Source organism: Chrysochloris asiatica, unplaced genomic scaffold (genome assembly GCF_000296735.1).
Source record: "Chrysochloris asiatica unplaced genomic scaffold, ChrAsi1.0 scaffold00037, whole genome shotgun sequence".
Classification (NCBI taxonomy): domain Eukaryota; kingdom Metazoa; phylum Chordata; class Mammalia; order Afrosoricida; family Chrysochloridae; genus Chrysochloris; species Chrysochloris asiatica.
The window spans coordinates 16168551-16179576 of NW_006408555.1; the positions used below are offsets into that span (position 1 = coordinate 16168551).

The window sequence follows — 11026 nt, forward strand, 5'->3', positions numbered from 1 at the left end:
GGGGAGGGACACGCTTCTGACCATTTCCCGAGCAGTAAGTAGGTTGAGGAGGCCCAGGGCATTGGGAGACGCGCTAAAATGGAAGGGGCTGAGGGTGCACTTGAGTGAGAAGCACCTTACATGTGATACAGCGTTTCCTTGTCCCCGGCCGTGTCCCTTACACCGGCCCTCCAGGCAAGAGCGTCTAAAGCTAAGTTTTCTGCGAAGCCACTCCAGGCCCTGGTCAGAACAGCCATGCCACAGAGTGGCCAAAGGCTAGGCGGGGACCAACACACGCCCTCTGGGTTTTCACCGAGACTGCATCTCTTTGGTGGGTTCACACTCACCCATCTGGCCTGATCGATAAAGGAAATGTGGAGTCCCAAGTCTGGAGAGATTTGGGGAGCTCTAGCTGTCCTCCTCGGGTGAAAGCGCCCTTCCAGGACGCTGGGAAGGCGAGCCGCCTCCACCTTCCATACCCCGAGACTGCCCCACCATACCCTCCTCTACACCTCCGATGGGGTCAGACCGGCAAGCGGCTGCTACGCTTCAACTGTCGAGCCTGAGAAAAGTACCTCAGAGAGGTCAGGACAACGCCTCCTTAAAAAGCATAAAAGAAAATCCTATTCAAAAGCGTGAGGAATAAGGAAATGAGTGGCCACCGGCCCGCCTCCCAAGGCCATTGATTGGAAGAGACGGGACCCGGCACCGGAAGTTCTCCTTGAGTCGCACGATTGGCTGGAAGAACCAGAGTCTCCGCCCGACGACAACACTGATTGGCGTCAGGCCCGGCCAGCCCCCAGAGTCTCATGATTGGCGGGACCAGCCGGCGACCATAGGACTGCAACAGAATTGGTCCAGTCCACAGACCAGCTCGCTCCTGATTGGCTACAGGGCCGGGAAGGCCCGCGGCGCGGCCCGGCTCAGTTTCCCCGATAGACTTCGATCTTGCTGGCCTTAGCCAACATGTCGATGATGTGGGCCTCGAAGTCAGCGTCGTGCACACCCGTCTTACGGAACTCGCCAGCATACCGATTGTTCTCCCAGTAGTGGTGCCAGTTGCCTCGGCTGTCGGCTCCGAAGCCATACACGTTCACCTGCGGGGAAACCGCCCCGTCGGTGCCTAGCATGCATGAAGGGCACTGACCCCCGCAGCCCTTCTCATCCCTCGTCCCCCACCGGCCCGACTGCATCCACTGTCAGAGACTAACTAACTCCCCAGGACTTGCTAACTGCCTTTTCAAATTTAGGTAACCGAATCCCATTTCCTTGGAACGAAAGTAAATTTAACTTTTTATGCAGTGATTTCAGTCATGGGAACTTCTTCCTTCGCCTAAAAAGCCGTTGAGTTTCTGCCTACAAATTCACATACTCTTTAATCTGAGAAGGAGGGCATTGTTTGCGAGGTTGGTGAAGGCTTTTTCTACCTACCTCATCGCATACATGCAAGGCGAAGAAGAGCACCAGCATCCCTGTGGACGGGTAGCGCCCGTGATGCTCTGTCCACCGGTCGTGGATGTACTTGAAAAAGGCTGGGTTGTAGATCTGGACCTGAAATGGAAAGGACAACTGGCATGTGAGTGACTTTTGGGACCTGAGATCTACCCAGGTCATGTTCTGGACAGCCCCTGCCAGATCGGCCATGCCTGTCAGTAACCTCTGCTGGGATCCGGCATACTAGCAGATGGAGTCTATGAAGGTTCCAGAAGGGAACCTGGGGACACCCAAGCCACAGAACCAGACACAAAAGCATGAATCAGGTCTGCACTGTTTCCACTGAGGGCAGAGCTTACCTTTTCTTTGTCCACTCGAAGGAAGGACTTCACTGGGGCGTAAGTACTGCAAGCAGACAGAAAGGTCATACTTCAGATGGCCCTATAGACCCTGGGGGATGCCTTTCCTCCCTGACAGACTTCCCTGCATCCAAGGATTTCCATCAAGTACCTGCTCAGAACCTTCTGTCGTGCCCATGTCCATTAGGATGGAATAGGGATGTTTTGGACAAGGGCTGAGGCCTTTTTGTCATTTAGACCCATCATCTCTTCCCACCTTTGAGTCAGCTGATCATCCCAAACCACCATGTCTGTACTCTTTCCTCTGCCTAAAGTGACCCTCTCTCAACTCAGGCATGGCGGAAGTCCCACCTTTCCTATTAGCCAGCCATGGCCCTGCAGCACTTACTTAGCCCTGCTTCCCCAAAACATAAGATAATGAACATCCCGAAACTAGTAGATTGTATTTTATACATTGGCTGTCTATGACTGGGATGATAGCAAAAAGGAACGGTGTATGCGGGGACTTCAAAAAGTTCTTGGAAAAATGGTATGAAAAGATAATGGAATTTTTCCATTAAGTTTTTAAAGCCCCCTGGTACATCTGTCAGTTTGTTACACTGAAATGGTTTGTATATTGCTGTGATGCTGGAAGCTATCTCACCAATATTTCAGACCAACAGAACCCCCCATGGTGGACAGGTTTCAATGGAGCTTCCAGATTAAGACTAGGAAGAAAGGCTTGGTGATCTTCCCAAAATTAGCCGATGAAAGCCCTACAGGTCACAACAGAACATTTCCAGCTTTGCTTGCTCTGGACATGTCATCAATCACTCAAGAAGTCCATCCTGTTGGGCGTTGTCAGGGATCAGTAAGGGAGATGGATTGGTTTGAACATCATACTGGTGATTTTGAGGATGGTGCAGGAGCGGGCAGTGATTGGTTTTGTTGCCAGGAATCAGTCAACTCAAGGGCCTGGGAGGGGAGTGCTGGTGGAGGGGGCGGGAGGTGATGGTTAAGAGGTGTGCTGTGTATCTGTGGGGGGTCGGTGATGAAAACATTCTAAAATGAATGTGGTGATTGTACAATTCTGTGAGTGTGCTAAAAGCCACGGAAGTGGATGTTTTAATAAAGTTATTTTAAAAATTGTTGTCTAGTGGCTCCGACTCTTAGCAACCCTGTAGGGTTTCCAAGGAGCAGCTGGTGGTTCACAGCCCAATGCTTATCCTACAGCACCACACCAGGAGTTCATGTATAAAATAGTGAATTGAATTTCCCATGATCTCCAGCTGTGATGGGCAGCTGTTCCCCATAGAAAATGCTCAGAAGGTAATGCTCCCACAGTTAGGATCTACCACCTGAAAAGACGACCAAGACAAGACTGTGCTTCCATTTCGGGTCCTCCCTATTACTGCTTCTCCTCCCTATCGCTTCTTGGCCAGAAAGTTCAATTAAAAGAATTCTCAGATCCAGTCCCAAGAAGATTCCTCCCAAAGTGATCTTGTCACCCACACTTCACTCCCAGCAAGCAGAAAGGCTCACAATCGGATCTGCCCTGTGGACAGGGCACTGGCAATCCACAGTAGGTCCAGGGCCTTGAAAGGCACCAACACGAAGCTGACGTTGGCAGGCAAGTTTTTGGCACTCTCAGGGTACATGAAATGGTGGGTGGTTCGGCTGCCAACATCCTGCTCAAAGCCCACAGTCGGCGCCTGATTCATCCTGCAGGGACAAAAGGGTGATATTGAAAATAAGCCACCATCAAAACTGTTACCTGAGTTTTGGAGGACACTTTGGTGTTATTAAAAATTAAATTAGGTATACACTTTGTCCCAGCAATTCCATTTCTAGAAATCCATCCCATAAAAATAGTTGCACATGTGTGCAAAGACACATATCTATAAAGATGTGCAGTATTATTTACAATAGTGAAAAGTGCTAAGTATCAAACAGTACACAACGGGCACATTCTATTCCGAATAAAATATGCAGCCATAGGAAGGTATGTGCTGATGAGAAAGAAGTCCATGATGTATTCAGTGGGGTCTGTTCGGAACAGGGCCGGCTGAATGGGAGCCCTCACAGAATCAAGTGTCTCAGCTATCTGGTGTACAAAGATGGGTAGCAGGGTTTACAAGAAGTAAATCAGTGACAAGTTAGCTGGAGGGGTTGCTGAGAGCTGGGGCCAAGGCTCATGCCAAGAAACCAGTCTTGTCTCTGGGGAAAGAAAGGACAAGCTGGTGGTCCTGAAGATCAAAGGGCTGCTACTACCCTCAGATTGACAAGTGACGCAAGAGTTTGCATGAGGTCGTTTGGCCAGTTGGCCTGGACCACTTTGCCTCCAGGCCTTTAGATGGCACTGCTACAGAGCCTCTACCTCCCCCAGTTCCCTCCCCCAAGCACCAGCTTCCAAAAGTGAGAATGAAGGGAATAAGAGGTCTAAAAAGAGGTTTCATAGCCTCCAAGGGAAAGGGAAGGAACGTGGCATTCTTCTGAGGGCAGGATTTTATTTTCAGGTTCTGACTCATTCTGGGGAGGCTAAGTCCTGGAAGGAGGCCAGAGCAGGGTGTGGGAAGATGAGATGATCTTTGTGACTCGGAGCACAGCCTTCCAGAATTCTGTTTGTCCCTGACTTGGCACATGTGAAGGCAGAGCAGGGTGGACATGCCGCTTGTTTGGCCCTTTCATTCATTCGGATACTGTGACATGTCTCCCTGTCCCTGGATGGTGCAAATGGTGAACCCACTTAACCACCAGACAAAAGGTTGGAAGTTTGAGTCCATCCAGAAGTCCCCTGGAAGAAAAGGCAGTCATTGAAAACCCAACAGAGTACAGATACCTGGGGTCACGGTGAGTCAGAGTCAACTTGAAGGCGACTAACTGGTATAGTCTGCCAGGCAGTGTTGTAGGAATTATGGGTCTGTCTATGGGCCAGCGGAGGCAGGAAGTGCTCAACTCCATTTAGAGTAATCAGCAGTACTCAGAAGAGGGACAGGTGGGAATAGCCATCATTCCACTGTAACTCAGCTCTTCCAGTGGATGTGATTCTGGTCCTGTGCCAACCCCAACCCCCATTGGTTCCAAACCAAGATATGCCAACAAGCAAACAGTCACCTCCACTACCATCTGGCTCCTCCTAAGGATCAGCAGGCAGCCAATTACCACCTGGATCACGACTTCCAGAAAGCTACTCTGGGGTCACCCAACACCACATCTCGTAGCCTAGTCCCTAGGAAGGAGCATCCTGGCCAGGTATCAACCAAGTATCTGAAGCAGCCATGCCTTTCTGGACTTCAGGGCTGCCAGCCCTGGCACTATCAGTCATTGCTGAAGAGCATAGTGGACGCTCCCAGGATGCTGGAGAATCTTATTTTCCTTGGCTTCCCAAGTGCCCCAAGGGTTGCGCTGGAGTAAGGGAAGCCTCATTTCCCAATATCAGCGACCAACTCAGGGTGGAGAGAGGCCCTGCCCCTTCTGAGTGCCTCTAGTTGGGAGGATGGGAGCAATCTCAGGTGGCTCCGAGTGAGTTCCTGGATGGGGCCCAGAATCCTCCTCTCCATCCCCAACTCCCCCACACACATAGCATTTCCCAACATATGAAACATTTTACAAGGAATGTGAAAGCCTACGAGACATAGTGCTGCCTTGGTGTTGCTATGGAGACAGCAACAGTTTCTAAGACAAAGCCCTTCCCCCCATCTCCTGGGAAACCTGGCTTTTCTGTAATGCTCATTGTAAGAAATGCTCAGTAAAAACTGGGTACATTCACTATCTTTATTCTTCAGACTCTTCTCTATCACAGGAATGGGGTGAAAGGGTCCTGCTGTGGCATTTCCTGTCCCCAGCCACCAGGAGGCATGAAGTCAGAAAGGCCAGGGATCAGAAGTCCAATGAACAGCTCAAGTTCTGCTCACACCCAGCCCTTCCTTGCTCTGGGTCTTTGTCTGGAATGAAAGCCCTGCCCCTTTCTTCGAGGATGCAAAAACACACATCTGTTGAATGTAAACCCTGTGAGATGCAGGCAAGGAGCAGCAGGCCAGACCAAGCACTGGATACCTCCCTCTTCTATCCAGCCCACCTATCTTTTGTGAGGTGGCTTGGTATGAAGCAAGCTACTCCTGGCCCAACTGCTGAGGGGGTAGGCTGGTAGGAAGACCTGTGGTGGGAATGTTCCCCAAACATCAGCCAGGAGGCTGTTTCAAGAGGAAGTCAATCTTGGACACTGAATGCAGGTCTCACACAAAGTCTGCAATTGGAATTTTGCCACTTCATCCACCCCAAAGATACATTGGATAGATCAAAGTCTGGCAGCCAGCAACACTATACTATCAGGCAGGGACTTGCCTGGAGGCTGATCCCAGGGCTCACCTCATGATGAAGTTGTGTCCGTCCACATCCTGTCCATAGCCAGAGCCCCGCAGGTTCCCAGAGTTCCCCACTACAGCACAGCGCCGACACTGCTCAGGGTCCCGGAAACGGTAGGGGTTCTCGCCAGGTACTATCTGAAACAGTTTCTCCAGCACCTCGTTGGTGTTGTGTGACTTGAACTGGGGTTGCAGCATCTGTGAGAGGAGGGAAGAGGAGAGCAGGGTAAAAGATCCACGCATTCCCCACCCTACCCCCACCCTCTAGGGTCTAAGCCACTCTGTTCCTAGGCTGTTCTTGATGTAGAGTCTCATCTGCAAAGTCTCCCAGGGCTCAGTGTCAGGAGACCCAGCCCCCTGAGCATCTAGAGTCTCTGGGAGACACTGGAGGGTCTAACAATTGAGAGACCATCTTCCCATTCTTCTCCAGGGAGCTATAGACCTGAGTCATGAAGCAGGATGGCTGTGTGTGCCCCTGCTCTGCTGGTCTCTTGGGCAGCTCTGAGGCACACAGAGAGGGGACTGCCAGGTGCAATTCCTCTAGAAAGTTCCCAATCAGCCTAGAGGGGGCATCCCTGGGACTCAGTATGCTGACATAGCCTTCAAAGGCAGGAAGACATATCAATTCTTCCAGAACCAAACTGATCCCCTGCACTCCCACCATCACCAGTGATATCAATCTGGTGAGGAGCTGGACTCTAAAACAAGAATTCCTAAGATAAGCACTGGCCTGCTAACCACAAGGTAGGTGGTTCAAACTCACCAGTCACTTCTTGGAAAACCTACACAGGGTCATTATGAGCCGGAACCAACTCAACAGCACTAACAACAAGAAGTCCAAGAGGGGCAGCAGGAGGAAAAGGGCCCTGCTGAGTATCTGCCCAAGGTCATGCTTGGGGAGGAAGCCTGGTCCCCTGCGTTCCCATGGGCAGGAGGCATCAACCACAGGGTCCTGTCCTGTCTGGCCCTGCGAGCAAGACTGGTTACCTTCTGAATTTTGATTCCCTGCCACAACATTAGGGTTATGACTATGAACCAAAAGGTCCTACGAAGACTCTAGGCTGCCCAGGCTGCCACTGACCCCTGCTCTGCAGACATGCTGGTCCACAGGGACTCTGGTAGTCTGGGCTAGAGAACAGGTGGCATTCCTCTGTCCAACTGATAGGTGGTATTCACCCTTGTAGCATCCCTTCTACACTTGTCAGCTGGAAAAACCCAGGTCCTGGTGGCAAGGGGATGGAGGGAGCCAGGCACCCACAACCCCTGAGCTAAGTTCTGCTGTTGTTGCTCCACCCTCAACCCATGTGATAATCAGATGGTTCTGGCAGAGCCTGAGAAAGGATGCTGAAGGGATTAACAGTGGTGTGCAAGGCAGGGAGGACCAGCCTGAACAGGCTTGGACACACCTGCCCCCTTCACCTGTCCCCTTCATGTTCCTTAGCTCCTGGTTTACAAGGCTTCCTTCCATACGGGAATCCAGAGGAAAGTCTTTTCAAGTAGGTAAACATGGTGTATAAAATTACTGGGTGAACGTTTATAAAGTAAGCTGTTTTAGCAAAAACACTCGCATTTCCAGTTACTCTGAAAAGCTCAGAAGATCCATCAGTGATGGGTTACACCTTTGCACAGCAGCTGTTAGCTGGAACTGAGGAACCGTCCCTCAGGAAATGCAGACTCCCCCTTCCCCATCCTCATTATTCGTTACCTTCCCTTGTCTGTGTCACCTGTGTGGCCTACTCCATGTCTGGTCCCTACAGGCACCCAAAAATCAGTTCATCTATCGCCTTCCTGGTCAAAGCTTGGCTCTGCCCTTTACTAACCAGCTGTCATTCTAGCCCACTGCCCTTGACAAGGCTTTGGAGACTATGAAGCAGACAGCACAAATTCAAGAGGGGCTCTGGGTATGACTGTAAAGCTGGAAAGGGGGCAGCAGCAGTTCTCACCATCCACCATCTCTGCACATCCGGGGACAGGTCCATGTTCTCTCGGGTCCACACAGGGGAGATGTTGCTGTCAAAGTGGCTGTCAAACCAGCTGGAGGCCCCAGGGTCACCCATGCAGCGGCGGCACGTGCAGCTCTTGCCCACAAGCCCCTCCTTGCTGAGACGTTGCAGGCCGGCATAGCCTGGCACCAGCTTCACCCGGTGGGTGCCGTCCAGGGCTCCCGAGTCCAGGTAGGGCAGGGTGGCCATGCTGTGGTGTGTGTAGGTAAATAGTAGTGACACAATGAACACCAGCAGGAAGGCCACGGAGAGGAACCAGACCCGCAGGGAGCACTTCATGGTGTGGAGTGGCGAGGGGCTGAACCACCAGGCAGGTGGGAGTCACTGTGGCCACTCCTTCCCTAGTCCACTGAGGGGCCAGCCAAGGCAGAGCCTACCTAGTCTGGCAGCATGTGCAATGGGCATAGGGGCACGTGCTGTGACAGGGGACAACAGGATAGGCCCGACACCACCTTCCCCTCAGTGTAAGGAGAAAATCAGGTCAGCAGTGGCCTCCCCTAGCCCTGACATGCAGTACCCTGAGCCACTCGGTCCCTGCTATGGCTTCATCCGGTCTCCCAGTCACTAGCTGGGCCACAGAGGCTCTGCCTTGCCCACTGCCCCAGCAAGGAGGAGGTCAGTCCATTTCAGCCCTCTAGTCCCTTGGGGTTGCTGACTGCCAGCTCTGGGGGTCCCCCTCCTTGGTGGCTTGAAACGGTCCAGTCTGGAGCAGTCGGGGTCCTTGTGGCTCATGGGCAGACACCGAGGCGACCCCTCGTCCCCTGCAGTGGGGACGCTCTAGAACGCAAATCACAACAGAAAGCACGTGGGTTTCACAGGGTCTGGGTCCCATGCAGTGGTTTCTTCCACTGTGGTCCTTCTGACCCAAGCCCTGTGCCAGGGGAAGGGAGCCAGGCCCCACCCTGGGAAGAGAAAGCCACGTAACTCCGTGGGTGTCAGAAAACTGCTGCAGAGACCAAGCCGCTCCTTGCTTTAGCGCCTGCCCTTCTGTGGGCCATGGAAAGCGCAGGCCTTCTCCCAGCAGTCACAGCTTCAGTTCCACTTGTGGAGGGGGCCTGAGCTCTGATTCCTGCTGAGGCAGCCCCTGGAGCCTGGGAACAGCTGCTGCTGGATCAGCTGAGGGTATGAAGGGCTCCCCACCAGGACTTTGGCCTCCCTCCTGGTGCTGCTGGCTTGGGGCTCAGCTGCTCCTCTGCCCATCCCCACTCCCTTGAGGCCCGCCTGGCCTGCCGTTAGCCAGCGCTCGCTCGCAGTAATCCCTGGCAGGTTTCCCTTCACTTGTCAGGCTCTGTTGAGCTGCCGCAGCATGACCCTAAAACTGCAGAGAGGAAAAATAATGTGCAGATAAATCACACATACACACCTCCTCTCCCCCAGCTCCGCCCTCAAATCCTCAAGAGGACTCAGCTAGTCAGAGAGGAGATATCCACTGAAGCAAAGGGTGGACAAAAGAAGGGGTTCTCCCTCTCAAACTCTCCACAGACAGCATTGCTCTCTGCAATTCGCCAGCCTCTAAGGATGAGGTTAGCCTGCACCCTCACTGATTAGCCAGCGGGTAAACAAGAAGGTAAAGGGAGTCGCAGAGTCTCACATCAGCACAAGAAGCAGGTTTAGAGGGTTCCTGGTGTGGCATTGCGGGTTAATGCACTAGACTTCAAAGTCGACTTGAACTACAAGGTCGGTGGTTCAAGCTCACCAGCCGTTCCTCGGAAACCCTATACAGTTTCACTATCATTCGGAACCAACTCAACAGCACTTAACAACAGTAGGGCTGGTGGAGGTGGTAGTTTTGTGCTTTAAATTTCTAAGGCTTTAAAACTTTGCAGGAACAGAAAGTTTCATAAAGGCTTTAAATCTTTGAAGAAGCAGGAAGTCTCATCTTTCTCCCATGGAGGATCTGGCAGGCTTAAATCGCAGAAATTTTAAATTCTAGGGTGCCTAATAACAACCAGCCTAAGGCTCCTGTGGAGAAGTGGGGACCTGCTGGGGTGGATAGGATACTTACCCTAAAGGAAAAAACTTAAAGCCATGCACACCCAAAGGAGCTGGAATAAGACTCAGGGGTAGAGCTGATTGCCCCCCCACCTCCCTGCCCCTTCCGCTCCAGCTGGGGGGAATCACTCAACCCCATATCTCCTCTCCACATTTGGCTTGCTCCAGTTCTGACCTAGTCCCTGGGCCTCCCACTCCTACTCGTCCAGGTGCAGCCAGTCCTTCAGCCCGCCCAGTCCTCTGCTGCAGCCAGCAGCTGCAGAGAAGGTCCCATAGACTGCATCTCAAGGAATGAGCTGCTCTCTCCACTCCTGGCAGCTCAGTTTCCTGGGGCCAAGCCAAACCTCAAAGCCACCAGGGAAAAGGACTATCCTGCTTCAACAAGGAGAACAGTCTTCAGGGTGTAAGTCGATGCTCAGAGACCTGAAGGAACTTGCCTAAGGTCACATCAAAGTGCCTCAGAAGACAGACCTGGCAATCTACTTCCCAAAAGATCAGCCATTGAAAACCATCTAGAGCACAGTCCTACCAACACACACGGGATTGTTATGAGTCAGAATGTACTAAACAGACAACTGGTTACTAATCAGGGCTGGGGATGGGGTGGAAGGCAGGGAAGAACGGGTATCAAGTTTGTTTTTGGAGGGACAAGATTTTCTAAATTTGGAATGTAGCAATGGTTGTACCTCCCTATTAATAGACTAAAAAACCTCTGAATTTTAAACTTCAAATGGTCAACTGTGTGGTATGTGAATGATGTTTCAGTTGTTGTTAAGTGCCACCAAGTCAGTTCTGACTCATAGCAACCCCTGTATATATGGTCTCCAAGGAGTGGCTGGTGGATTTGAATGGCTGACCTTGCAGTTCAAACCGACCTTTTGGTCCAGTTCTTACCTTCGAGCACCACGCCAGGACT

The 11026-nt window shown here is 52.0% G+C and overlaps 1 protein-coding gene across 1 annotated transcript; it reads right to left on the bottom strand.

Moving 5' to 3' along the window:
* Positions 1-902: 902 nt before the first annotated feature.
* Positions 903-8397, bottom strand: ST3GAL2 (ST3 beta-galactoside alpha-2,3-sialyltransferase 2). Its single transcript, XM_006860178.1, has 6 exons — positions 8059-8397; positions 6120-6313; positions 3294-3473; positions 1773-1818; positions 1411-1530; positions 903-1076 (listed from the first exon to the last, which is right to left on the bottom strand). Exons 1-6 carry the CDS (start codon positions 8395-8397, stop codon positions 903-905), a joined length of 1053 nt encoding a protein of 350 aa, XP_006860240.1.
* Positions 8398-11026: the final 2629 nt, after the last annotated feature.